This window comes from Lutzomyia longipalpis, chromosome 1 (assembly GCF_024334085.1).
Source record: "Lutzomyia longipalpis isolate SR_M1_2022 chromosome 1, ASM2433408v1".
Classification (NCBI taxonomy): Eukaryota; Metazoa; Arthropoda; class Insecta; order Diptera; family Psychodidae; genus Lutzomyia; species Lutzomyia longipalpis.
This window is the reverse complement of record NC_074707.1, coordinates 26,996,879-27,023,594: the sequence shown is the minus strand read 5'-3', so window position 1 is coordinate 27,023,594 and position 26,716 is coordinate 26,996,879. Positions and strand designations below refer to the sequence as shown.

The window sequence follows — 26,716 nt, the reverse complement described above, 5'->3', positions numbered from 1 at the left end:
AATAAATATGTAAATTTTCCATCCTTAATCTCATTCTCTCTTCCCATTGCTAAAGGCTACTTAATGCGCCGACCGTGACTAAAATCTGACTACGGTATTATTTGGAGCAGCTATTCGGTGACCAATGGCGTAAATCCTCAGTACCGACAACAGTCGTTACATCGCGACGCTCTCATGTCTCCAGGCCCAGTCGTGGCAGAGAAATACGTTTGTACCGATCAACAGAGTCTGGTGATAGATATGACTGTGATTGTGAAGATATTTAAAGAACAAAGAAAAAAAAACAAGATAAACCACGAAAGGTTACATTAGAGAAGAGACTACAATGTACAGAAGACCTTGCACAGCGCAACTGAAATTATTCCACTAATCAGAGTGTATGTATAAGTATTCCTCTGAATAAATTGCATTATCACGCGATGTAAATAAAATGTGTATTTGAGAAAGAAAGTGCCATAAATATTATTTCATCTCTAGAATACTCATTACCTATAGAGCTTCTCAATTGAATAATAAAAGCACATTATTTTTTCGCCTATATTGAATTTTAGAACATTAAAAGAAAACGAATATTGTTCAGAATATAATAAAATTTAATTTCAGGAAGAAAAGAAAAAAGTCTTCAATGAAATGTGTGTAAAATAAAATGATAAATGTATTTAATAGGTACAACATTAAACGCTTAGTAGATTTATAAATTCCCATTAAAATGTTCTATCATAGAGACAATAAGACGATGAGATTAAAAGTTGAAAAAAAAAGAAGTCATATTCCATGAAATGATAACTCAGCTATATCCTAAAAAACTCAATAATGTACCAGCAATTAAATTTGAAATATAACGCTGCGAGGAAAAAGAATGAACTCAGCTCACAACTACTAAAGATTAATGAGCCCCAGAAGACAGATTCCACAGAATGTTCGACTTCTTCCGTTGCGCTAGAAAAAAAGTCAATCTACGAGTTAAGCCCCAAATACTCCACTTGACAAAAAGTTTAATTGACACTCCGCATATCGAGATATTCGACTTTACAGACTCTAAGTCCCCATGAGATTAAATTTTTCTCATTACCTTATTGAATAATTTCCCCTAACTTTAAAAGAAAATAAATAAATGTAAAAGTTTCATATTTTAACCTGATGAATTACGTAATTGCGCCCCAATATAAAGACCTTTTCTTCACCATTAACGTAAAGAGGTTGATATGCAGAGTGTTAGACAGACAATTAAAGTACCACTGTGTTTACAATGGAAATCCATTAAAATTAGTTATATAAATGTGAATCATCATTTGTATATATAAAATACTTTAAAAAATATATGTAAAATAAATTAAAAGAAAAGTTACTGTATCATAAAAGTATCGACTTAAGTGACAAAGTTAATTGGGAACTGTAACGTAAGTGGTTTAAGAAGGGATGAAAAATGTAAAAGAAGTAAAAAAAAACGACTCCTTTGGTAACAAAAGCTTTGTTGAATACAATTGAGTTCTCTTTTTCTATAAATAAGTAATGAGCTTACGATAGAGTGCCTAAAATTGACCATTCGCTTCTCACCAAACAGACAAATATGACAGAATATTCTATAACCAAATCACCAAAGTCCTATAAGAATAAACAAATGAAATTAATGAGAGTCCTTCAAAGGTAAATATTATATTGTTGCATACAAAGACTTTTTGTCCATCAATAAAAGTCTCTAAAATTTATTACTGATAATTTATTTTCGACTTCCATCAGTCCTCATGGGTTATAGCTATGAAGACTAAGTGGTATCACAAAACACTCTAAAAATTGTAAAATATGTGTATCAATAAATATTTCACCTTTCAAAACAAATTAAAATTTAAAAAAAAGCTTTCGTTCATTTCATACTTTTATACAAAATTCTAAAGAAAATATCTTCGATATGTTTTTTTTTCGAAATCAATAAAGATTTTTGATGGACCAAGAAAAAAAAGATTTGAGCAGCAATCTAATATTTGGACACTGATTCGATTCAATTATAGCCAGAAACTGGGAGTCATTTTATGAAAAGAAAAATGTGTTCAACACTACCAGAGAAAATACCGTGGAAGAAACATATGAACCAAATGTTGATGCATAGGAAAAGGAGATTCAAAACAAATGGAAACAAATCAATCAATGCAATTTAAATATCCCAATCTATTTTAATTCCAAAACGCATTATAGTCATGTAATATGAATTATCATATCAGTACCAAATATATATTAAAAAAAATAGGGGACAAAAAATATTAATTACCATTTAGTTTAATCGAATTCTGACTAGTGTGTAAGAAGATACAGTGAATTAAAACAGAAAAGATTTGCCTAATATTAAAAAAAAAAACAAAATCTAAAAGAAAAAATATATCTAACGTATTTATAGAAATGTACTAACTGTTGTAAATAGTGCTTTGCTTCCTTTGTATTCAGAAGAAAAAAAAAACAAAAAATAATAATTAAAAAAAAACATTGAAAAATAGATAAAAAGCTAATTCAAGTATATTTATTGTAGAAAATGAGAAAAGAAAAAAGAATTATTATATATATTATGAGAAATCAATACATATAAAAGATTTAAAATACCTATTCATAGATAGATATTTTTGCATGTTTCAATATTTAATGGTGAATTCAGAGAGTTTTTTGAATAAACAATAATCAAAATTCCATTATATTCCGAAGAAAGTAATGTGAATAAATGCGAGACGAGTACCTTTCAGATAAACAACATGAATAAAAAATATCCTCACCTAAAGAAAGGATAAAATGAAGAGAGATAAGAAAAAAAAACAAGTAATATTATTGGAAATTCTACCCAACATTCACACATCCAAATTCCAATAAACCATGTACAAATTTATGTAGGTAACAAAACAAGGTCCCTTGGAAAAAAATTCAATCTCCTCTACATTTCACATAGAAACAAAACCCAAATAAGTAATCATATATAATAGGAAAATGGATGAAAAATTCAACAGAAAAAAATTCATTGTAAAACTGTTAAAATGTGTATATAGCTAGAAAAATTGACATATTTTAAATAAACCTTCTGGAATTTATCAAATGAAAAAAATGTTGACACATTTCTTTCCATCCCCATTTTGAACACGAAATGATAAACGAATTGGTGATGAAATTCTGCTCGATAATGTCAAGTCAGCATTATTTTCCGACAGGGTACACAGAGATTGACGAGAGGGAGATTTAGTAAAGTTCGAAATTTTAACTTGCTCGTAAAATCGTATTTTCTCATCGAAATATAAACTCTCTCTCTCCTTAAATATTTGACCTTTATAACTTTAATACCAACCAATTGGTTTTTTTAATCCTCCCATAAATTTAATATTTTGTCTAACAAATAGACTTATAATCCTTTAAAAGTTTTGCAAATCAAAAATTCATATTTTTTGTCTATTAGTTCTGCACTGATTCCATCGAAATGTTCAAGAAAACTTATTTTTGAAATAACAAAAAGACAAACATTGGCGTTAAGACTAACTTTTGTGGAATTATTCACAAATTAATATATCTGGGATATTTTTTGACAAAGTTTTCACAAAAGTTTTAGTTTCAGGAACTTTCCAAGCTGTGAATCGATAAATATCTTATTGAATAACTAAACCCATGAAGTTGCATAGCAATTAAGCAATAATATATGAGAGAATGTTGAACTTTTTGAAATGCGATAAATGACTTGAAGAAGTGTTTTATGAGAAAGATCTCTTTATGATACGTTGATGCTTCCCGCAAATATATTAAATATTATGCAGATAATTGTTTGATGTAGTTTTGTTACCCAGAGGTGTTACAAATCCCCAACACCTCCCCTCTCAGCCTAGTGCTGTTTATGCGTAAGAGGACTCTCTCTTCTCCCGTAGAGCACCGGTAGGAGTACCTTTCCTCTGATGGAGTCTGACCGTCTTGGTTGGTACAAAAGTCGTATGATTCTCCGTGGAATCAATTGAGTAGTTCGTGATTGGGGTCGGTGCGAGGGAGATGAGGCGGGGCGAGAGTCCTCATTTTTCTAAGCCCCAAGTCGCGATTCTTCATTCAGAAGTGGGATCACAAGTGCCGGGGTGATCCACAGAAGGGGTAGTGCGTCGAAAACCCCGTGAAAATCGAGTAAAAATAGTGAAAATCGCGAGTGAAAAAAATGATCGAAAAAAAGTGACGTTTTCCAACATGGCGGCCGCGGGGCTTCATGAAAAAATTGGATTTTTCGCGGAAAATTGGTGAATTTGGGGGCTGCCAGCTGTTGTGAACTGAGAGAACGTGTGGGGGCAGCCACCCAAAGCGCTTAAGGGACAAAATTCGCGAAATATGTCGCGAAACTTGAGTGAGGCGTCATCCGTTGAAAAGAAAGGACGCCGCGCATTGAAAGACAAAGAAAGGCGTGGAAAAGCCCGGGAATGGGGCCGCTAGTGCAGTGAGAGTGCGTGCTGAGCCTGGGAAGCAGTCACCCAAGCCGCAAAAGTGTGAAATACCGGGAAAATGTCACGAAAATTGAGCGTGTCGTCATCTTCCGGAAGGGAATGACGCCGTCCGTGGAAAAGACAAAGAAAAGTGCCGTGAGTGTGTGAAAAAGCCCTGAAAATGGACTGGGAGGGCAGTGAAAGTGGTTGCAGAACGTGTGAGGGGCCCCAAAAGGAGGAAAGAGTCCCAGCTGACGCCAAAGGGAGCGTCCCCAATTAACAAAGGCGGTGGCGTCATTATCATTGTGGATGTCATCAGGAAGCTACAGACACCGTGGATGCCGTGAAGGGAGCAGCAAACGTCAAAATGGGGCAACGGCAGCAGAGACAACGCAGGCCCTCATTTTTCAACGAGCACCAGATTGCAGTGCAGGATTAGGGGAAAGGAGACTTCGGCGGACAAGGATTTCTCGGAAATCCCAACGTTGATAAGTTTTTCATAAAATTTTTGAATTTTTGTGTGAATGGGCGCCCATGTGTGAATGAGAAATTGAAAATTATTGTATTTTCAAGCCGCATCCCAAATAAAGAGACCCACTAACATTGTGTACCCATTGCGGCGAGGGGAAAGAGAAGATGGTCATTTGTTTCAAGTTTTATTTGCAGAAAGATGCCGTGAAATCAGTTGTATTCCAGCAGAGAGAGATCAACGCTGAACAGAAGGATGGAGCTCCAGCAGGCCATCATGGAAGTTGTCACCTGAATTCGCGAGATGAAGCTCTGAAGGATGCTCAAAAGGAAATCCATGGAAGTAAAGTGATGCTGTGAAGCACAATACTGGCTAATCTGGTGAGTCCGTTCCAATTTGTTGTCTTATGGGGAAATATTTAAACAGTTGAATGTGCACCACCCAGTCTGGGAAATTAGCCTGAGGTTTTGGGATGAAATATTGGGTGAAATTGTTCCATAAGATTTTTCCCCCAAATATAATGAAAACAACAACATTTATTTGAAGCGCCCTTTATGATTTGCATGAGATTTACTGGAAATGTTTTTAGGTGAAATTATTTGGAGATTATGGGGTAAAACAGTTGGTAATGTTACCCCATGAATCCATTTGGCCCAAAATATATTAAAACCATCCTTTTCCTTTATGTGAAATGTTTCCAAATAAAATCAGAGGGCAAATGGGCCATCATTCCTTGATATGCTCTAATGAGAAATGAGCAAAATAATAAGTAAAGTGGTTGCATGCATCAAAGATGGTTGATGCAGTCATTCTAAAGTATTTGGCTGTTGGTGTTGAAATTGAATCAGAGAATGTCTTGTGGTAGTCTTGATTAAAATTCTCATTCATTATTATGGTTGGTTCTCTCCTTTGAATGGGTTGGTTGTGTCTTCTCAAACATTACCAATGGTGTTTGGATCTTTAAGGGAAGTGCTCAGTGAGGCAATTATTTTGGTAGTTCGGTATCTTGCGGATACGGGGCATCATTGTGGTGTGCAAGGAGAATTTCAGGGAAGTTCATTGGAGTTGGGGTGAAGGAGAAGCAATATTCAGCAGCAGCGGAGGAAATGATTTCCAGCAGCAGTAGTCACAGTAATGGCCAGGCCAGCCATATAGAGTTTGATGTGAAGTTCGGCAGTCATAGCCATGGAAATACAGATCAAGAGAACACAACAAGTTGTAAAACAAATTCTGGTGGAGAAGACAGTCAATAATTGTCCAGATGAACAACTGAAGACAACGTACACCAACAAATGTGAAATGCAGATTTAATCAAATGACGGAGCAAATGAGTAGAGTGTGGAGAACTCAACGATGTGGTTTATTGCATAAATGCACAAGAACACACAGGAAGATGCTTTTTAGTACAAGGTGTAAGATGCAGTACCGCAGTGGCCGTGATGTTCAGCATTTGTTACGTAGGAGAAGCTCAGCAGTAGCAAAATGCAGAGAAATCATGTGGCAGCACTGTAGACAAGTAAATTTACATCAAGGAAAGCACTCCATATGGACACCAAAAGGACAGCAGCCAACTGAAGAATTCAATAAAACACTCCAATATAGTAGCCGTGTGTGAGGAGAATGCAGCAGTGGAGCAGAAATTAACAAATGCACAGCAGCTAGGAGAAAATCTACAGCTGAAATGATCATTGAAGAGAAGGAGTCATAACTTCATTGAATGGGTTGTTAATAATTGCGTTGAGTGTCAAGGTTCAATGTTGTGGTTTGATAGAGGGGTTTGAAGCAAAGAGATTGTTGTTTCAGGTGTTCCAGATTTTGACGAAATAAAGAAAAGTAGTGGAGAAATCTTTTGCAGGTGTAGCAGCAGTGTTGAACATCGTGGGAAGTAATGAAGTTCACCGTAAATGCAGTATTCCTGAAATGTTGCAGATAGCGGATTAAATGGAAAACAAAGATGTTGCAGTCATTTGGTGGTGTTGTAGCAGTTGAACATTGACAGCAGGGAAAATCAACAGCATCCGAGGACAACGAGGGAAACATCGCAAGTGCATCAACTGGATCACAGAGTTAATGGGATGGTAGATGATGAAAATCACCTGCTATCTTGATTAACGAGGACCACAGAGGTATAAGAAGAAAATACAGTGGAGTAACTTCCATCTGTGTGACTATTCTTTCACCTCGAGGTGGACATCATCCAGACAATCACAGGAGGAACTTCATCAGCAGCTGAGAAATGGACTCAAATCATCGGGAAACACCATCAAAGAGCACCCAAAGTGTTGGGATTGCTGAGACGGTTACAGGTAGAATCAAACAAGGACACAGCTGGAGGAATAAAGATACACTGGCAACAATGGAAGATGTTTAGGAATTGATCAAACGGAAATGATCGTTGGATTCCATGAGATACCCATGGATGCAGACATCGGACAACCTAAAGGTAGTGTTAAGGAAGAGAACACCCAAAGATTCACATGGATGTGGAAGTATACAGCCACTAAGAGATGAAGAGCACCAGAGGCATGTTTGAAGACAAATAAAATAACCAGCTAGATGCAGAATAACACAATGGGAGGAAAAGCAGAAGGCTTTTGCAACACACCGACTCAAGGAACAGAAGCTCTAATGGCAATGGACTGTAGTGGAGGAAGTGCACAGAGACAGTTGGTCAGAAGATGGTATTTGATGCAGTAGCACACGGTCGAACAAGGACTAAAAAATAGTTTGCAATTGAAGGAACACTAATCAGCACAGAGGAGCATCCTAAAGGAAGTGTGTGGCAGTCGTGCAGCAGTGGGAGTAGATAATACGATGGGTGTGATATGACGTTGTAGGTTGAATGGTGTCATCACCAGGAGTCAGGTAGCATCAAAGGTTGTTCACTAAACGGTGTAGGGTGGAAGGCACTTGGTTGAGAAGTGCCAGAATTGAGCTGTTGAGAAGGGGTGATTAGTGGAAAGGGCAGTTCTGTCGGTGAATGAACTCAAATTGCAAGGAATTTGAAATGTTGTTGAGTTTCGTTACAGCAAAATGTGATCACCCAGCAGACAGCATTGCACAGAGTTGGAAAACGTATGCGTTGCGGCCCTGACGCATGCATACTTTATCCCGAGATCTCTGGACATGTTGTAGGGCTAGAGAGGCCCATGGAGGCGAGTCAAGCAGTAGCAGGATATCATCTAGATCATCAAGGGGCGGAATAATTGCTACTATGTGCTGGTGGGACCGCCTGGCAGCTGCGTTTAACGACGCCCTGGTCCTAATTCACTCCCATATCCTGTTCGTATATAGAGTAATATTCCTAACCCCCAACGGTCCCGAAAGGGCAATGTGATCGAGAAAGACCCAAAGGGGCAAGCAGTTGCAGAATGATGATCGAGCCTTCAAAGAAGTCCTGATTAGACAGGTTATAGCAGATATGCAGAAATAGCTAGCTCAACGAGTCTACTGGAACTTCAAAAGCAGAATGAGCAGATTCAGCAGATCGAGGAAAAGAAAGGCAAAGGGCCTTGGGATACCATGGTAAAGGACTTCCATGGTCGGTGAGCGTGCACACAAATGCTCGAGTCCCTGTCAGTTAGGCGGAAAACGTTAAAATATGCGGAAATGGCCAGTAGAATTAGTGCGGTATAAATTACGGAAATGTAAGCTCTTAACGGCGATTTGCAGTAGGAATAATAATAAACGGACTAAGATCGGAAATAATGCGGTCGGCTAATGAAATATAGAGGGGTTGATTGAAATGCGGAAATTGGGGTAGAACGCGGCTATATCGAGGGGAACTCGAAATTAAGAAAACGGAATAGATTGCAGTATTTTGGGGAAAATTGGGTAAATTGCTAGGAGAAGAGAGTAGGAGATTATTTGCGGAAATTACAGCTAGGCTGACGTCCTCCTTCTAATGATATTTCTTTTAAACCTTCGCCGAGGACGTCGAAACACAGGAAAGGCCGAGTGTAGTTTTGTTACCCAGAGGTGTTACAAATCCCCAACACCTCCCCTCTCAGCCTAGTGCTGTTTATGCGTAAGAGGACTCTCTCTTCTCCCGTAGAGCACCGGTAGGAGTACCTTTCCTCTGATGGAGTCTGACCGTCTTGGTTGGTACAAAAGTCGTATGATTCTCCGTGGAATCAATTGAGTAGTTCGTGATTGGGGTCGGTGCGAGGGAGATGAGGCGGGGCGAGAGTCCTCATTTTTCTAAGCCCCAAGTCGCGATTCTTCATTGAAGTTTTTTTTTAAATTAAAAATAAAACTTTAAATCATAGGGAAGCAACATGGGGCGTTAGTTATTCTAGAATACTAAAATACTAAATCTACATAAACCTAATCCCCCCAGTCACCCCTAAATATTGCGTACATACCTCAATATCCTTTTCACCGAGAATGGTGTAGCAAACATCCACAATGGAACCCCCAATAATGGTCTGCAAATGAATTAATAAATGTCGAATATTATTCCCAAATGAATTTCATATAGGTACCATGCAATCCATTCATTCATGTGAATTAAATGAATGAAGAGGCAATGCTATTGTGGTCATAATTTGCTCACCGGACAGTATTTGTGGAGATTATTTCGTGTACTACCAGTTGTTGGAGCCACTATTGTCCTCTGCTCGATGGAACTCAATTCAACGGCGATTTGTGCGGCAATTTTAGCGTTATTTTTTATTAAAGCCATATTTGCCACCAAACTGTGTCCCTCTGTTATTTTCCCTATGGCACTTAGGAGGTATGGTGTAACCATTTTTCCAGCTATATTACGCTCTCGTGCTTCTTGGATTGCATTACCGATGGCATTATCGATGACTGTTTCGTCCATGGCATACTCCATAGGTATAGGAGCAGCAATTAGAATTGCAGATCGGAGATCCAGTTTGAGCGACGTGTCAATTAATTGAGCTGCCTCCCGGGCAGAATTGAAATTTATGGTTGCTTTCTCGCCACTTTTCTGTGTGTAGAAAGCAGGAAAATCCATTTCGGGGCATTTCCATGTCGCCACACAGACACCCTGTGTCTCAAGGAATTCAAGGGTACGCGGAATGTCCAGAATCGATTTTACACCACTTGAAACAACGGCTATTGGTGTCCTACCGAGCTCTACCAAGTCCGCTGATATATCCATTGTCAGGTGCCCATCTCGGTGTACACCCCCAATTCCACCTGTGGCGAAGACACGAATGCCCACGGCGTTTGCAATAATCATAGTGCCTGCCACTGTGGTACCTCCGCATCCCGCTGTGCTCACAATGTGTGCTAAATCGCGACGGGATGTCTTAATTGCCTTCAACTCAGGTGCTGCAAGCATACTCAACTCCTCCCTGGTGAGGCCCACCTTTATGCGCCCATTGAGAATTGCAATCGTCGCCGGGACGGCATTCTGGGAAACATAAAAAAGGAATGGATTTTTTTATAACCAACCCCACCTTTACGCATAACTCACCTCAATCCTCACAGTATCCTCAACCTCAAGAGCAGTGTCGAAATTTTGTGGATATGGCATTCCATGGGTGATTATTGTCGATTCAAGAGCAACGACTGGGCGTGAATTCCTCAGAGCATGAGACACTTCTGGAGAAATGTCTATTAAGTCACGATGGTATTTCCTCTTAGAGACCCTAGAGAAAACCTTCCAGCTGCCATTCCAACCACATCTCCAAAATTTGCTGAGCATTGTTCACTTTATTTCTCTTTTGTCGAAACTAAAGCGTCCCCAAAATAACTTTGAAGGAGAACTAAAGTTTGATTGTGGTCCTTTTAAGCAAACTTTTCTTGTTTTAATCTAAAATAATTTAATTAAAAAAAATGGAATTTAAGGCTATTGCAGTTATATTTAATAATAATTGAAATATTATAATTAAGCTAATCATGATTTTAGTATTATTCTAAGTTATGTATTAAATCATAAAATTGTTGTAATATGGTGCCTAAGTGACTTCCGCATTGAATTCAATTCCGTACAAGGTTGCTATAGAAACTCCTATAAATAGTGTAGTGAGTTTGTTTGGAAAGTTCTTCAGTGAGACAAATAAGCAGCACCATGGAGGGACTTCCCAAGCTCCCTGGTTTGCAAATTGAAGATCACACCAAGCAGAATCATCATTTGAGTCACAGTCTGAAGATAAGAAATGGATATCGGGTTGCAGAAGAACCCACTTGTGGTATTGGACGCGATGCAATCTTCCGCAAGCATGCTGTTCAATTCATCTCAAAGGAAGACGACCCATTGGCGTATGACCCAGTTCTCACGTACGGATGCATCCGAAAACCCCAAGTAGCACCCTTTTATCCCCATTTTGTACAATACGACAAAATGATTCTCACGTTCAAAGGCTACTTCCGCCAAGAAGTTGCTGAACTACCCGAAGACGCTAATCGCATACGCTACGTAAATATTCTCTATTTCCTCGAGGATGACACAATAACAGTTCTGGAACCTCAGGTTAAGGTAAATAAAAAAAAGTGAACCAATTGATCGTTATTTATTTTCCATTTATTTATGCACAGAGTTTCAATTGACAAAAAAAAGATAGAGTGCTTTAAAAAAAATATTATGATCCTCAATAATTTGTCGACATTTAAGTTTAAATTGTGTTATGAAGTCAAATTTTTCGAGCTTGTCATATATACTTAATTATCCGCAGAACTCTGGCTTTCTCCAAGGCAGAATAATCCGACGCAGCAGAATTGCAAAGAATCCCTCTGGGGAATTTTATACATGGAAGGACATCAATATTGGCACCAAATTAAACTTAAATGGAATAACCTTCAGTGTGACAGGCTGTGATCCGTTCACGAGGGAATTCATGCTGAGCCAGGGAATTGAATTAGAGGAGCCGGAAGCAAACTACACACACACAATACACACAACCAAAGTCAATATTCCGGAGATTAAAACAGAATCAGATGGGAAATTGGGGAGATTTCTCGAGTATCAAGGGAAGGTTTTGCAGTGAGTATACCGTTCTTTGAGAACTTTATGTACCTAAGGAAATTAATTGACTTCTCCCCATAAAATCGTAGCTTTGACTGTGTTCTCGATGAAACTAATCGCCCCGGAGGGAGCTATATGACCTACAAATTGTTCTATTACTTGGAAGATGATACAATTTCGATAAAAGAGTTGAAGGAAAATCGCGAAGGACGCGATCGATTTCCTCTTTTGCTGAAGAAAACGCGACTGGAGAAGAATCTCCACAATCCACCTGTTGAGTATCCTGCCAATGAGAAAGACAGAGGGGATAAGCGTGTGGATTATTACAGCCCATTGGATCTAATGATTGGGGATGTAGTCAATGTGTACGGTAGGAAGTTTCTTCTCGTTGATTGCGATGAATTTACACGAAAGTATTATGCAAAAGTACTTAAGAAACCCCAAAGGGAGAGATTTGTCTTTCATCCACCAAAGCCAATTGCCAAAAAGCCCGAAATCCCTCCGTATTTGGGTTTGGGGACCCCTGAAGATTCTCTTGCCTCTCACTTTAATCTCGTGGCCAAACCACCGAAAAAAGACATTATAAACTACCTACAAAATGTCAACAAAAACCTTCGTTATGGATGCACATTGGAGTCCCCATACCCGGAGGACAAGAATAGAAGATTTATCTTACAATTTTGTCTCTCGAATGGAACTATTACAATAATGGAGCTAAAAATACCCAATTCCGGAATTATGGGTGGTCGTTTTCTCACATCACAGAAAGTCTGGAAACCAGGTTGTGATCCTCATCAGCCTGAGTACTACACTCCTAAAGATATTCTTCTGGGATCAACTTTGACCATAAATTCTCATCGCTTTCGAATCAACAGTGTGGATCTCTACGTCTATCGATACATGCAGGAGCATCCTGAGCTATTCACCAATGAAGCCATTGAAAGTGTACAGCAGTACCATATTGCTGAAGGAAATCTCCCCCCTGCCACGGTGGCGGAGACGCCGAAATCTCCCACATTGCCCAATGAAACATTTAATCAGTTGACTGAACTTGAACAGCATTTGAAAGACACAAATTTATGCGACAGAGAGAAAGAGCAATTCATTGGCAAGTACGAGGAGGTTGATAAGGTGAAAGAAAGCTTACCAGGGCAGGAAATTGATATCAGTGAACTCCACAAGGCCGATGCATGTGGAGATAAATCAGTGGGAAAGGTTAGGCGGGACTTTCATACAATTCCCACCAAAAGGCAACACTCGGCTGGAAAGACAGTTACTTTTGGCAATATTTCTTGAGAAAAAGATTCTTGAACACTTTGGTAAGCACATTCACTATCAAACACAGTAATTTGCGAGGGAAAAATTAATTAAAATCCAAAATAAAGAATTACTAAATTTTTCACATGTTTTGTTTTCATCGCGTGTCACATTCGGGATAACTCGTGGAATCCGAAGAAAAACGATTTCCCGTTCTTGGCGAAATTTTGCGCATTTTTTTCACAAAATTAGAAATAAAATAGAAAACAGATAAAATAAATAAATTTCCGATTTAATAGTTTAATTTTATAGTACAGAGTGGTAATGATTATGTTCGGTGCCTACAAATAGGCGATGCTAAAATACAAAATAATACAAAAATAGCCCAATTATCGTCAATGTAACAAACATCCCGCCAAAAAGGACGTATTTATCTTCCCGGACTCGCCTCTCGATCATCCTCATAGTCTGATTTGAGAGTCCCAGTGTATTTCCAATGTCCATAATGCGCTTGTGTGCCCCTTTCAGTGTCTCCCGTTGATTCCGTAAGCTGTCCAAGATGTTGCTGCCTAAAATCCAGAAATTAGTTATTCTTAATGAAAAGTATTTATAAGGACTCCCCGGTGTCTCAAACATTTACCAGAACTTATCATGTCATCCACTCCCCGATGGGCATTTTGCATTGCATTGTGGTGCTGCACGGAATAATCAATGTCAATGGACATGTCCGAATTTGCCGTAAAGCGCCGGTTCAGGAGTTGCTCTCTTTCATTTATTTCCTGCTCCCTTCGTTGCTTCTTGTCTTGCCATATCCTCAAAGCAGCCTTGACAATAAAATTACTAAAATTACTTTTAATATTCTTGTAGTAATGGTATATGATACCGACCTGCAAGTGCCGGATGTCGTATTTCAACTGATCCACACGCATTTTAGCATTCTGCCTCTGTGCTACAGGTACCTTGAAGACAAACACATCCAATCGCTCGCAATTCCTGTAAGTAAAGTGACATTCAGAACAAAGATGCAAAGAAAACAAGAAAATCATTTCTACAAAACATTGGAAACTTACGCATTGACAGCAGCTATTTTAGTCTGGATCTCACTCTCCACGTTTCCCGCATTGCCTTGTGAGGAATTTAGCAGCTGGAAACAAGCCTGAGTTTCCTGAATCAGTTTATTTGTTTGATGATAGAGAGGTTCCATGTTTTTGGTTGGAACAGGACAATTTGTGAGGACGTGTACCGCCAGTGAATCACACTGAAGAACCCATTCGTGCCATGACGAAATTTTAAAAAAGCCGTTGGTTACACTGATATCATTACGTAGTTTACAACAGCAAATGTCGTAATGATTTTATTTGATTCATCATTCAAAAGGCATTAAGTTGAACCTAAAAATAGGTTCCTGATTTTTTTTCAGTGTAATTTAAATAATTTAAGAAAAAATAAATGTTTGGTAGTCGAAAGAATTATTTATTGACTTCTCTTTTTTTTTAATCCCCAAAATGCCAGGAGAAAATGTTAATAATATTCTTTGAAAACACAAAATCAATGATTAATGTGTTCAATACAAAAAGGCCCTACAAGTGCTACAGCAGCAGAAGATGATAATTTATGAAGTATAGAAGAAAAATGAGTCAGCACTGTGAAAAATTAGTCAGCCTTTGATGAGGAAGTTAGTTTCTTCTCCAATTTGCTGTATTCCTCAGTGAGCCGATCAAACTCCCGATTGACACCCTCTGCCTGAGATTTTAATGCCTCTTTGTCCTTCTTTTCACGCTTCAACTCAGTCTCCAATACAGCAATCTTTTCCTTGAGAGCACTAACTTCCTCGGCATCATCGTCGGATGCTTTCTTGTCCTTCTGCTGAGACAGGAGACTCCGGGCGGCAGCTGAAGCACTCTCTGCCTGTCGAATGGAGGCCTCGGAGTGAGCCTGAAGGGTTGCCTGGGCGGAAATCAGAGTGACAAGACGTCGAATGACAAGGACGAGGAAGATGGCAAAGCCACTGATGTAGAAATTCCGTTGAGCACGGAAGAGTCTCATGCTGTGCTGCATGCCCACATTGAGGTGTGCCTCCTGGGCGGGATCTGCACAAATGCAACAAAGGGTTGGGGTTTATTATTAGACAATAAGCACTGGCAAATGGCATATGTATACGTACCTATGTGAGAGTACTTTCGCATTTCGCGCACTGCCTCAATGAGGAAGACCACAAGGACGGCGAGGAGGAGATAAAAGTACATCTGAGCCTGTCTTCCGAGCATCGCAAGGAAGCGTGACCGGAAAAATCGCTGCCAACGCGAGGGGCTAGCCACTGGCAGGACCAGGAGCAGCACCACCGCAATCTCCGCATACAAGAAGCTAGCAATGAGTGTCCAGACGAGACTCATTTTGGATTTTTTTTCGATATTGAAGGTCAAAAGTCAAAGATCCTGCTGCTGCAATTCTCACGACTCCCGGTGGCTATTTTTAGAAATCACTATGATGTCACTGTGACTGCCGTGCACTACAAAGGGTTTTAACACGTCACTACCGGCGTTCGCGGGCTTAAATACTAGATTTATGATGAAATTCTGAGAGAAAAGTGCAAAAAATTTAATAATGACGACGAAATAAAATTGCTGGATTTTCGTGCCATTAACAAATGCCTATCGGATAATCTGTACGAATTCCATGGGACATGTCAGATTTCTCGGGAAAAGGTATGCATCTTGGCTGCATACATGAAACATGTCATACGTTTCAATGAAACATGTTTCAACAAAAGAGCTGTTAATTTTTCCGTTAATTTTAAATGACCTTTTTGACAGCCGCCATAGTTTTTCTGTGACAGTCCCAACTTCAAAAAATATCAACGGAGGTGTTCGTGGTGCGTGAAAAATACCAATTTTCTATTGCAAATTACACCCCGCAGTAGTAAAACAGCAGATAAAATAGTTCTTTGGATCTCTGTGCAGCGAATGGTGGTGTTTTCTCGTGATTTAAAGGAGTTCTGTGCGTGATATAGCGGGGGTGTTTGTGGAACACATTTTTTTGTTTTGTCAAAAGCAAGCCATTTTTGCCAGGCCGATGTTATAAAACTCACGCAGCTATATCGCTTTTTTGGGGGGTGAAAACACACGCATTTGTACCATGAATATCGATAACGCCAAAGAGAACATCCTACCGCTGGCCAGTGGTCGCAACATCTCACTCCTGGAGGTGGCCCTCAGTGCGGAGACGCATCAGGATGCACACAGGGAATTGCTGCAGAAGAGAGAGTAAGGCACACATGTCCCAAAATTTTTGCCCCTCAAAATACTCATTTGTTTTCTTCCCGGCAATTCTCGCGCGTCGCGATGCTTTTCGCCCCATCCCACAGAGAGTTCGAGCGTCGGATTGCAGAGTACTGCGGGGACGATCCGCTGGAGCTGTGGTATGACTACATCCTGTGGATTGAGCAGTGCTACCCAAAGAGTGGGAAGCAGAGCGCCTTTGATGACATCCTGACCAGGTGCATCACTACCCTTGAAAACGACGAGAGGTACCGCCAAGATCGACGGATGGTTAAGATTTACATTAAATTCGTAAGTTGAGCCTTTTGCATTTTACCTTTTGATTGCTGATGCAGAATAAAAGTGCATTGATTTACAGCACGTGCTAATCCAGGTGTCTCAAAATTAATTAATTTTTGACATCTAACCTCTTGATTATTTTCATAATTTAATAAGTACGACATTTCGGAGACTGTTGTATGCTTCCTCAGGTCTATTTTGTAATACTTTATCTTTGAGACACATGTATTGAATCATTCTGTTATTTTGGCACATGACAATTCTTCTCACAGTACATACTTTAATTTTCACCCTCTAGATTGATTCCCAGCAAAACCCCCACGAGGTCTTCAATACGCTGTACAATCAGGGAATTGGCACAATGATTGCGGATTTGTACATTTGCTGGGCGTACTACTTTGAGATCCTCGAGAATTTCGATCGTGCCGAGAAGGTGTACCGGATGGGCTTTGATGCAAGAGCACAGCCAATGGAGGAGCTGCAGCAAGCACACAATCAATTTCTCTTGTCCGTGGGACAGAGAACTCTCTATCGGGACGAGAAAATGCGCCAGACGTTCTTCTCCACAATGGAGGAGCGCCGGAGTGCCTTGACATCGTTGCGTGGGCACCACAGTCATCGGATTGGAAGTATTCGGACAGGGGGCGTGGTGAGAGATCTCAATCCGGGACGTGTGGAACAGGGTGATGCTGCTCGGAGTACCCATCATGTGGCATCAACGGGGATTCCCATCTTTGTCGATGGTGCTCCCGAGGAGAGCATCAATGGTCCACACGTGGCGGGTTCATCATCAGGTATCCAGAGTATTGTGAGCAGTGCGACAAAGCAGGAGAATCAATGGGAACCAGGACCGTGGTCAAAGGCCAAGAAGCGCACCCAGAGTACGGCACTCTTCCCATCGACATCGCGGAGTACGCAAAAGTTGGAATTTGAAATAATGGAAGATTCTGAGGAATGGGATGGAAATGTGAGGCTGCCCGTGAACTTTGTAAGGCGCAATAATCCTCAACCTGAATGGAATGTCATCGTGGCTCTTCATGAGGATCTCCCAGGTGGGTTTATACCGCAATACGACAAAATTTTGTGCTACCCGAAGGGGCAGAATGTTGTGTTGTCTCCGGAAGAATTGCGCGCATACAATTGGTTTAAGCGCCGCGGTAAACGAGTACGTGTGACGGAGGAATTGGAGGAATTTGTGGAAAACTATGCGGGCAAGGGAATACGGCTTCCGGATAATTTTCAGGCAAGGAATGAAAAACAAGATGCCTTTGCTGTGGATAAATGCAAATTGGATTTGCTATCAAATCAGAAACTCATGTGTTGCATAGAGGCTATGAATTTGCTCAATGACAAGGAAGAGATGAGCTTTGAGGAGCTCCGTAGGGGTAAAAGATCTCAGCAAGTAGCTAAGCAGCCGGTAAATAGTAATGAATTCTGCGTGCCGCAACCACCACCACCACCTCAGGTTATCAATATGAACGAAACATGCTCCACGCAGACATTTAATTTCTTCATTAAACCTCATTCTATAAGTACCCCGAAGCAAGATCTCAAGAAACCCATTGCAACACCACGATCCAGTATGCCATTGGGGCAACTTCAGCCACCTGAAGCGTCGGAAGTGAAGCAAGAGGTACCACAGGCGGAAGGGGATGACTCTCCGGGGACAGGGACAAAGCAGTTATCGACAATTTGGGAGGTAACTGAGCCCAGCACAACACAAAGTTCAAGTAGTACCAACACCAAGTCATCCACATCATCGGCCGATAGTCCGGACAATGTGCCGCCGCTCATGGGGCAAAAGGGAATACTTCGAAAGAGTCAAGGAGTTGCTCACATTGTTACACCACCAACAAATCAAGATCACAATCACGGACAGTTGGGGAATAATTCGATAAAAAGCTTCAGGGATGATGTGCACAGCTTCGGCAATTATGCTATCTATGAGGACCCCACGGAGAGCTTTATTGCACCGCCGAAGAAGCAATTACCCACAGATGATGCCTACTACAGTGAATTCTTGGAATCACCCGCGAGCAAAAAGAAGAAGTTTGAAAATAAGGTTTCCCCACTGAGACCCAATGATTCCTTCACATTTCCAAGTATGCAGGAATTGCCGGTTCCCAGTGTGACTTCGACAATCTTTGCGAGGCATGAAGCAAGTGGGGCTGAATCATCGAAATGTGCTGGTGCTGGAGCGAATAGAGAAATAAGACTTGTGAGTGGAAATGGTAGTGGATTGCATGGCCACACATTTGGGGAACTGCCAAAGTTGACGCATTCACAGAATGGGCAGCCAATGAGGAAGGTAGCACCAATGAATTCATTTAGGGCACAGAAAACAACAACAAGTGAGGTGGTTGAGGATGATGATGATGATGACGTGGTGATTGTTCCCATGAATTCATACAACAACGCTACTACGTACTCCTCACCGAGGTCCTCCAATTTCTCACCATCAGTGCCAAAAGTACCAAAAATTACGAATGCGAGGGAACAGCAACAGCAGCAGCATGTGAAGCACAATCTGTCCATCATAAAGGAGGTGTCAACACCCATGGCAAATACCTCATTTACATTCCCGCCGAATAATTTGAACGATGCGTCGGTGCGGACATTTGCCCGTGTCGATGGGGTACGGAGGGAGGCAACGAATGCGGATCTCGATGGGTCACACACAGTGCCGTACGTGGAGAATGTGTGGGCCAAAGAGTGGAGTTTGCGGAAGGATGGGGAAGAACGGAAGTCACATATTGTTAGTCATGTGAGTGAGAATGATCCACTGAGGATGACAATTTCAATGCGTGATGGGAATCGTACATCGCCTGGTAATAATTCTCTCTACGTAACGCAAAGTCCACAGCCAAATCGCTCGGTGGTGAAGGTACCACGACAGGAATTCCCATCGCCCTCGTCCAATGGCTCTGATTCCGGTGGGGGTCAGAGTATCTACGTAATGGGGAATAATTCTGTCAATGGCACAATAACACTCGAGGAGGATTGGAGTGAGGATGACAATCAACCCCTGTGCTCGTACCAACGCAAGGAGGTGGATATGAATGAGACACAGCAAGTGATTGATCACAATTTTGGGCTTGAAATGATGAATCCATTCAATCCGAAACTCATAAATGCCTTCCTCGAGAAGGCGGACTTTATGAATTTTCTCGAATCCCTCGAAACGTGCACCCTCACTAATATTGTAAAAATGATAAAACCCAATACGGAGCTAGAGATGAATGGAAGGATTTTTGATGTTGGAAAACTTCTTGGAGCGGGTACTTTTGGGAAAGTCTATCAGTGAGTTTTCTTCTTTTTTCTTAGCTCTATTATTTTTGCAAAAATTTGAAGAAAAAAAAACTTTTTTAAATTGTTAATCTTTTTTTTTGTCTTAAAGTGCGAAATGTCGCACGACAGGAGAGTCCTACGCACTGAAACAGGAACGTCCAGCCAATTTGTGGGAGTATTACATTGTTTTGGAGCTTAAATTCCGGCTGAATGAAATTAATCCATCATTGGTAAGTTAGATTTATTTTTTTTAATTGAAAAAGTTTGTAAATTTTTAATTTTCTTGCAACATTTAGATGTCTGCATTTGTGGATGTTGAATTGGCAATGATTGGGAACAATGCAAGTATCCTGGCACTGCCTTTCTGTCGCTATGGGACATTGCTGAACGTTTGCAATGTCCACAAATCCTCAACGGAGAAGAATCTTCATGAGCTTATTGTGATTATGCTGGCAACACAAATTCTCTCAATCATTGATCACTTACATGCGTGCAATATCATTCATGCTGACATCAAGCCAGATAACTTTATGCTGACATCCAAGTGAGTTTCTTTTCCTCAAGCTTGAATGAAAAAAAAAAATAAACAAGATTTGTTTTTCAGATTAAACTACGACTCTCACTATTCAGCACTGAAACTAATTGATTTTGGCCAATCCATCGACATGAAGCTCTTTCCGGAAAAGACAACTTTCAAGTATGTTGTAAAGACAGAGGGATTTACGTGTACGGAAATGTTGGATAACAAACCATGGACATACCAGACGGATCTCTTTGGTATTGCGGCCACAATTCACGTACTCCTCTTCGGGAAGTATATGAATGTAACGAAAAATTTCACCGGATGGGTGATGACGACAAAATTACCAAGATATTTCCAAAAGGTAATGTGGGAGAGGATATTTTCCCAATTGCTTAACATACGGGATTGCCAGTCGATGCCCAATCTTCAAGATATGCGATCAATGCTGAAGGAGGAGCTGGCAATGAAGGAGTCACTGGTTAGAGATCAAATTATTAAATTCAATTCTGTCCTAGATAATTACAAACCTTGATTGTGAATATTAAGTTTTATTTAACAAAAAAAAAAGAAAAGAATTATATTATAAATACAACAAAAAGAGAGAGAGAGAAAAAGGAATTTTATGAAAATGTGAATTGTATCCTGTAGAATATTTTTTCTTTTAAAAAAAATCTTTCGTGAGAAGACCACTATTCCATTTTTTTGTGACAAGGGGGTGTGAGGTGCAGAATATTGTATCAGGAACGAGGGAGGAGGGAATTAGAAGAGATGATGTAGGGAAAATTGCAGGAAAAACAAGTTGAGAGAAAACGATATTTTTAAAAAAAAAATCACGAGCAAGTTTTGGAACCGTTTAGAAAAAGGAGGTTAATATGAAATTTTAAAAAAAATGTAATAAAAATTATAGGAAGTGAAACGAAGTTGGCTGTGTTTTTGTTATTTGGAGAGAAAAAGTTTCCCTGCGGCGTGCATCTTCTAAATTTTCCGTGATTTCCTCGCAAATTTGGTAGCAACTTTCAGTGTTCCCATTTTCCTGAGTTGTGGAAGTTCCGGATAAGGTGGCTGAGGAGAAGTTCTCGAGTCTGAGGGAAGAGAAAAGCAGAAGATTGAAAATGTTTATGGCTCGAAATTGTACTAATCTAACATGGCGGCCCAACTTGATTTTCCTTGGGCGTGAGTTTTTCTTCCATTTGCATGGAATTTTCTTGATTTCAATGCTTTTCACACCAACCATTTCAGATGTGAATGTTTTTGGTCGAGAGAGCCCCTTGAGAGGTTCAGGAGTCGGAAAGGGATCAGTTCTCAGAATGATGCCTACGAGGAATTATACAGAACTGCAGGAGAAGGTCATTTCCACGAGACAAGTTCAAAATGATTGCATCGGGCGTCGTCCTTGTTTCCAGACTCCCACAGAGAAAGGTCAGGAAATGAAGACCGCTGAACCAGGTAAGTTCTAATAGGAAGTTTTCCTGGACCCTCTGATTTATGAATGAATGAAAATGATTAATTTTGAAGCAAATTAAGGATCAGGAAGTTGTTAATTTTAAATGATCTCGATCTCGTAATCATATTTTAGCAATCTCTGATGCAAATAAAGCCCTTAAAAGTAATAAAGAAATAGAAGAAACAACTCCAAAAGGTATTAGGTCAAAGGTTAAGAAACTCTTCCCCCTGGGGTACATTGCAACGGGAAAAGAGAGCTTTGAAGATCTCCAAAAGGGACCAGAGATCCAAGTTAATGAAAAGAAAGAGCTCCCTCAGGGTATTTCTCACAAAATTAAGAAGCTCATTCCAATAGGTTTTGTTCCAACAAAAGATGGGGTAGTGGAGGCAAAAAGTCAAGAATTTTTCATGAAAAATTGTTCTTCTGAAGCTTCGGGAACGTCTATTGGGCAAAGTTCCAAGAAGGGATGCGGTGGGTACAATATTGATTCATCAATGTTCAAATTAGACACTGATCCTGATCCATGTGGGAATTGGGATGGGAAGATGCCACCAATCATTGAGGAAGACCTGACGAAATCCCTCGATCATGTTGATGTTGATGTTAAGCAGGGAATGCCATTTATTATGAAGAAGTCAAAACCCTTTAGGAATTTCTCCGAAACTGATCCCAAGAGTCCATGCTATAGGCACAACATAGATCCAACGATGTTTGCATTCGAAAAATTAGATCCTGACCCTTGTATTGCCTTTGCTGAAGTTCCATGCTCAAGTAAGGAATTTAGTCCCGTAAAAGAGGCACGTTTGGGTAATGGGGACATTGGGAAGGATGTAGAAGTTATTCAGCCAAAACAACTCGATGTTAAGCCAAAGAAATCAAGCCCTTGCACGGGGAAGGTTCTGTCTGATGTACCTAAACCTAATATATTGAATGTAAGTCCATGTATAGACATAAGAAAATACCTCCAGATACCTACTGGGCAGAAGGACACAAAGCTAGATGATCCACAAGGGATTGAAGTTGAAAAATCAAGTGAAAATGTTGCCAGGAAGAGTCTTGAAAAGTTAAAAATTAAAAGGAATGAATTTGTTTCTCTCCTTTTACGATTTGGCGGTTGCATGGATCCAGATGAAGGCAATGGAAGTTCAGAGCCCGTTGTTGGTGCAAAGGCCACAACTAAAGCATCGTCTGCAGATGCAAAAGTTGCTCCAGAAATGCTCAAAGATGTGGTGTCAAAGACGGTTGATAAGCTTCGTGATAAGGAAGAAAATCAAACAAAGAAGGGAAAGGTAAGATGTTTCAACTAAAGAATAAGTTTATTTTTTGTTCAATTTCGGTATTCTATTCTAGGGAAATGCTTTGAAAAATTCAAAATTCGTGAAAAAATAATTTAAAAAAAAATTAAATTTCTCAACAGATTAATCTATTTTTGAGAATTGGAAAAATTGGTGGGACGTCGAGATAAAGTGGAAACTATCTGGGGGAAAAGAAAATCAAAAATTGCCCAAAATTAAATTGTTTTGCATTAAAAGGAAAATTAAAAAAATAATAATTTTAAAATTTATTTTATTTTTGCATTTTTCTTGCTTTTTCTATGCAACTACTCTTTAATCTATTAGGTCATTGCTGTTATTGGAGCAGTTGTCGATGTGAGCTTCGAAGATGATGATGGGGATCTCCCGAAAATTCTTACTGCCCTCTCCATTGATCGCAACGATCGCCCACCGTTGATTCTCGAAGTATCTCTGCATTTGGGCAATAGAGTTGTCCGTACAATTGCAATGGATGGAACTGATGGGCTAATTCGTGGACAGGAAGTCACCAATACATTCAAACCGATATCTGTACCAGTTGGACCAGGAGTTCTAGGGAGGATTTTGAATGTTACAGGTGGGGGTGAATTTCTATTTTATAAACCTGATAATCAGTTTTTTTTTCTCGTTTTTTATATTTTAATCATTTAGGTGATCCAATTGATGACAGGGGCCCGGTAAAATGCACCAAATGGCAATCCATTCATGCTGATCCACCGGAATTTCTTGAACAAAATGTGAAGCAGGAAATCCTGGAGACAGGCATTAAGGTTGTTGATCTCCTAACACCGTACACAAAGGGCGGGAAAATTGGATTGTTCGGTGGAGCTGGAGTGGGCAAGACTGTGCTGATAATGGAGCTAATCAACAATATTGCCATGTCCCATGGGGGGTACTCTGTGTTTGCCGGTGTTGGTGAGAGGACACGCGAGGGCAATGAATTGTATCAAGAGATGATTGAGGGTGGTGTGATCTCACTCAAGGATGATTCGTCGAAAGTAGCACTGGTGTATGGGCAGATGAATGAGCCACCTGGTGCACGAGCTCGTGTTGCTCTTACGGGTCTCACAATTGCTGAGTACTTCCGTGATGTTGAGGGTCAAGATGTGCTCCTCTTTATCGATAATATCTTCCGATTCACACAGGCTGGATCAGAGGTGTCCACACTCTTGGGGCGCATCCCATCGGCAGTTGGGTATCAGCCAACTTTGGCAACGGATATGGGGAATCTGCAGGAGAGGATTACGAGCACACTTCGTGGTTCCATAACATCCGTTCAGGCAATCTATGTGCCAGCTGATGATCTCACTGATCCCGCACCAGCTACAACATTTGCTCATCTCGATGCAACCACTGTCCTTTCGCGCTCAATTGCTGAACTTGGAATCTATCCTGCAGTCGATCCGTTGGATTCAACATCCCGTCTTATGGATCCCAACGCCATCAGTGAGGAGCACTACAACACAGCACGGGGAGTACAGAAGATCCTCCAGAGCTACAAATCTCTTCAGGATGTCATTGCCATCTTGGGGATGGATGAACTCTCGGAGCAAGACAAGTTGACTGTATCGAGAGCCAGGAAGGTTCAGAGATTCCTATCGCAACCCTTCCAAGTGGCTGAAGTATTCACGGGGATGAAAGGAAGGATTGTTCCAATTGATAAGACAATCGAAGGTTTCAGGAAGATTCTCGATGGGGAGATGGATGACATTCCCGAATTGGCTTTCTATATGGTGGGTGGAATTGATGAAGTAATGGAGAAGCTCAAGACACTCACATCAAATTAAACTTAGAGAGAGAGTTCCTTTTAATCCAGAATGATACGATAGATGTTGAAATTACCTTCGTACACTCCTGTTACGATCCATTCACTAAAAAGGATTTAAAAAAAAAATTTATGAAGTTTTCAAGAAATGAAATATTCTTTTAATTTTGTTCAAGATTGAATTTTGTTGGAATTTAAAGGAAATAATAAAAAAAAATTCATTTAATTCTAAAATTGTTTGATCCATACCTATTGCTACTGATGGCCAGGAGATTCCCTTTACCCCGGAGATTTCCATCAAGAGAGGTTTTCTGTCCGGATGATGCTGTAAAAATTTCCAAACTTCCAAATTCTCCGGGACTCACGATAAATTGCAAATTCTTCCCGATTGCAATGGTATTCTTGAACGGAAGGGGCATCCTGAGTACCACAACGGGTTCAGTGGAACGTAGAATATCGTGGAAAAATACCTCGCCAGTGAGATCACAGCTTGCCAGCAATTGCTTCCCTCCGTGCGTGATCATTTGCACAGATGTCACGGGAAATTGATGATGTTCCAGATCAGCAATCACGGGATCGTAGACATTCTTTGCGCCGCGAATTGTGGAGAGTTGATTTGCAGAGCAGAGAATAACTCTGCCATCCTCAGTTCCAATCACAAACTCACTCCTATCGTCGATTGAGGTGATTGTTCGGAGGGATGGGGCATGATCGAGACTTGGGAATTTTTGACTCTTCGCGGAAATTCTGAAGGTCTTCTCATGGACAACTTGCATTGTGGCGAGAATTTTCCACGATTCCACAATCCCATCTGCATGACAGGTGAGAAGATTGACGTCAAGTGATCCGGGACGAAGTTTCAGCCAGGACATGGCAACAATCTCCCCACTATGCGTTGTGCCTGAGTATAGCTCTTTCGCAGAATCTCTCCCATGATGCTGCTCCTGCTGCCAAATGTACAAATCCCCGAGGACAGTTCCACCGGCAAAAATATCTCTGCTGTAGGTATTTGTCGAGAGAATTTGAATGCAGGATTTCACGGGGATTGTGTGAGATTCAGTGTAGCACAAACCACTGCCTTGAAAGTCCCTCTTTGGAGTGAAAATCATCACATTCGGGGTGTTGTGCTCACACCAAGATTCGTGGATTGTTGTGCACGCCAGTGCCAGGGCAGGTGCTCCTCCCGTTGCAAGTGATAGCCACGTTGCGGCTCCCTTAGTGAGCTTCCCACTTGCCACATTGGGCACCTTAACGTTGAGGCATTCAACAAAGGTAATTTTAGCTGGTGATTGCAATTCACGCCGAAATGATCCCAGAGGACATGGTGATATGCCCATTCGGAGTTCCTCCTCAACCAATGGAAGGATCTTCTGCAGCCATTGTGCCAATTTCTTCTCATTGCCATCTTTTAGTGGTACTACACCCACAATGGTGGATTCTGTCTGCATTGAGACACTCCGAGGGGTGATTGTATTTGAAAAGGCATCCGTTTTTTGGGCTGGAGGGTCTGTTGACGTGCTGCGTGATTGCAAATCAACCGTCCTGAAAATTAGAAACTTTTACATATAAATTCCAGATTGCACGGCGATCCCTTACTGATCATCTTTGAATGTTGATTCAAATCCTACAACCTCCGAAGAGAAGGAACTAAACATTGTTGGGCTGTTCTATGTTGGTAGAGAAAATAAAATTGAGAAATTAAAGAGTTTTCTTGTTGACTAAGGAGAGTCTCCATGGCTACA

The 26,716-nt window shown here is 40.5% G+C and overlaps 9 protein-coding genes across 24 annotated transcripts in view; 4 read left to right on the top strand and 5 right to left on the bottom strand.

Annotated features, from left to right (window-relative positions):
- LOC129797530 (uncharacterized) overlaps positions 1-3,082 on the top strand; it is a 55,825-nt gene extending 52,743 nt beyond the window's left edge. For all 14 annotated transcript variants that reach the window (XM_055840222.1, XM_055840221.1, XM_055840227.1 and 11 more), the window contains one exon: positions 56-3,082. In XM_055840222.1, the coding sequence (XP_055696197.1) occupies positions 56-89 (34 nt within the window). In that variant the 3' untranslated portion in view covers positions 90-3,082. The remainder of the gene's footprint in view (positions 1-55) is intronic.
- LOC129797509 (uncharacterized) overlaps positions 1-13,088 on the bottom strand; it is an 86,131-nt gene extending 73,043 nt beyond the window's left edge. The window contains exons 1-4 of the mRNA XM_055840164.1: positions 12,975-13,088; positions 10,337-10,675; positions 9,446-10,273; positions 9,255-9,317 (exon numbers count right to left, since the gene is read on the bottom strand). Coding sequence (XP_055696139.1) covers positions 9,255-9,317; positions 9,446-10,273; positions 10,337-10,567 — 1,122 coding nt within the window. The 5' untranslated portion in view covers positions 10,568-10,675; positions 12,975-13,088. The remainder of the gene's footprint in view (positions 1-9,254; positions 9,318-9,445; positions 10,274-10,336; positions 10,676-12,974) is intronic.
- The window catches only part of LOC129797484 (protocadherin-23), a 953,251-nt gene that overhangs the window by 647,407 nt on the left and 279,128 nt on the right, over positions 1-26,716 (bottom strand). The gene's annotated exons all lie outside the window — the stretch shown is intronic.
- LOC129797511 (EF-hand domain-containing protein 1-like) lies at positions 10,562-14,553 on the top strand. Of its 2 annotated transcripts, XM_055840167.1 has the most exons (4): positions 10,729-11,341; positions 11,538-11,845; positions 11,917-13,146; positions 13,952-14,553. In XM_055840167.1, the coding sequence occupies exons 1-3, from the start codon at positions 10,934-10,936 to the stop codon at positions 13,121-13,123; spliced, it is 1,923 nt and encodes a 640-aa protein (XP_055696142.1). In that variant the 5' UTR covers positions 10,729-10,933; the 3' UTR covers positions 13,124-13,146; positions 13,952-14,553. The 2 variants fall into 2 exon arrangements, with proteins under 2 accessions (XP_055696141.1, XP_055696142.1); XM_055840166.1 differs by lacking the exon at positions 13,952-14,553 and having other exon boundaries at positions 10,562-11,341; positions 11,917-13,232.
- LOC129797738 (probable Golgi SNAP receptor complex member 2) lies at positions 13,361-14,288 on the bottom strand. The gene is made up of 4 exons (XM_055840573.1): positions 14,155-14,288; positions 13,972-14,077; positions 13,725-13,908; positions 13,361-13,653 (listed from the first exon to the last, which is right to left on the bottom strand). The coding sequence occupies exons 1-4, from the start codon at positions 14,286-14,288 to the stop codon at positions 13,442-13,444; spliced, it is 636 nt and encodes a 211-aa protein (XP_055696548.1). The 3' UTR covers positions 13,361-13,441.
- LOC129797731 (B-cell receptor-associated protein 31) lies at positions 14,537-15,748 on the bottom strand. Its single transcript, XM_055840565.1, has 2 exons — positions 15,249-15,748; positions 14,537-15,174 (listed from the first exon to the last, which is right to left on the bottom strand). The coding sequence occupies exons 1-2, from the start codon at positions 15,475-15,477 to the stop codon at positions 14,738-14,740; spliced, it is 666 nt and encodes a 221-aa protein (XP_055696540.1). The 5' UTR covers positions 15,478-15,748; the 3' UTR covers positions 14,537-14,737.
- LOC129797432 (uncharacterized) lies at positions 15,905-21,372 on the top strand. Its single transcript, XM_055839979.1, has 6 exons — positions 15,905-16,347; positions 16,449-16,653; positions 16,940-19,941; positions 20,039-20,159; positions 20,226-20,473; positions 20,534-21,372. Exons 1-6 carry the CDS (start codon positions 16,220-16,222, stop codon positions 20,982-20,984), a joined length of 4,155 nt encoding a protein of 1,384 aa, XP_055695954.1. The 5' UTR covers positions 15,905-16,219; the 3' UTR covers positions 20,985-21,372.
- Positions 21,472-25,099, top strand: LOC129797526 (ATP synthase subunit beta, mitochondrial). The gene is made up of 5 exons (XM_055840206.1): positions 21,472-21,625; positions 21,692-21,898; positions 23,025-23,185; positions 23,516-23,786; positions 23,861-25,099. Exons 1-5 carry the CDS (start codon positions 21,565-21,567, stop codon positions 24,994-24,996), a joined length of 1,836 nt encoding a protein of 611 aa, XP_055696181.1. The 5' UTR covers positions 21,472-21,564; the 3' UTR covers positions 24,997-25,099.
- On the bottom strand, positions 25,017-26,468 carry LOC129797603 (uncharacterized). Its single transcript, XM_055840351.1, has 2 exons — positions 25,224-26,468; positions 25,017-25,080 (listed from the first exon to the last, which is right to left on the bottom strand). Exons 1-2 carry the CDS (start codon positions 26,420-26,422, stop codon positions 25,017-25,019), a joined length of 1,263 nt encoding a protein of 420 aa, XP_055696326.1. The 5' UTR covers positions 26,423-26,468.

Bases quoted from the DNA above. Each gene is read 5' to 3' on its own strand.
- LOC129797511 (XM_055840167.1), top strand. From the start codon at position 10,934: ATGGAGGGACTTCCCAAGCTCCCTGGTTTGCAAATTGAAGATCACACC. The intron at 11,342-11,537 runs GTAAATAAAAAA...AATTATCCGCAG, and splicing joins TTCTGGAACCTCAGGTTAAG to AACTCTGGCTTTCTCCAAGG. The intron at 11,846-11,916 runs GTGAGTATACCG...ATAAAATCGTAG, and splicing joins TATCAAGGGAAGGTTTTGCA to CTTTGACTGTGTTCTCGATG.
- LOC129797738 (XM_055840573.1), bottom strand. From the start codon at position 14,288: ATGGAACCTCTCTATCATCAAACAAATAAACTGATTCAGGAAACTCAG. The intron at 14,078-14,154 runs GTAAGTTTCCAA...CTTTACTTACAG, and splicing joins AAAATAGCTGCTGTCAATGC to GAATTGCGAGCGATTGGATG. The intron at 13,654-13,724 runs GTAAATGTTTGA...TCTGGATTTTAG, and splicing joins GGATGACATGATAAGTTCTG to GCAGCAACATCTTGGACAGC.
- LOC129797731 (XM_055840565.1), bottom strand. From the start codon at position 15,477: ATGAGTCTCGTCTGGACACTCATTGCTAGCTTCTTGTATGCGGAGATT. The intron at 15,175-15,248 runs GTACGTATACAT...GCATTTGTGCAG, and splicing joins GCGAAAGTACTCTCACATAG to ATCCCGCCCAGGAGGCACAC.
- LOC129797432 (XM_055839979.1), top strand. From the start codon at position 16,220: ATGAATATCGATAACGCCAAAGAGAACATCCTACCGCTGGCCAGTGGT. The intron at 19,942-20,038 runs GTGAGTTTTCTT...TTTGTCTTAAAG, and splicing joins ACTTTTGGGAAAGTCTATCA to TGCGAAATGTCGCACGACAG. The intron at 20,160-20,225 runs GTAAGTTAGATT...TGCAACATTTAG, and splicing joins ATGAAATTAATCCATCATTG to ATGTCTGCATTTGTGGATGT.
- LOC129797526 (XM_055840206.1), top strand. From the start codon at position 21,565: ATGTTTATGGCTCGAAATTGTACTAATCTAACATGGCGGCCCAACTTG. The intron at 21,626-21,691 runs GTGAGTTTTTCT...CAACCATTTCAG, and splicing joins CAACTTGATTTTCCTTGGGC to ATGTGAATGTTTTTGGTCGA. The intron at 23,787-23,860 runs GTGGGGGTGAAT...TTAATCATTTAG, and splicing joins GAGGATTTTGAATGTTACAG to GTGATCCAATTGATGACAGG.
- LOC129797603 (XM_055840351.1), bottom strand. From the start codon at position 26,422: ATGCAGACAGAATCCACCATTGTGGGTGTAGTACCACTAAAAGATGGC. The intron at 25,081-25,223 runs GTATGGATCAAA...AATCCTTTTTAG, and splicing joins CTGGCCATCAGTAGCAATAG to TGAATGGATCGTAACAGGAG.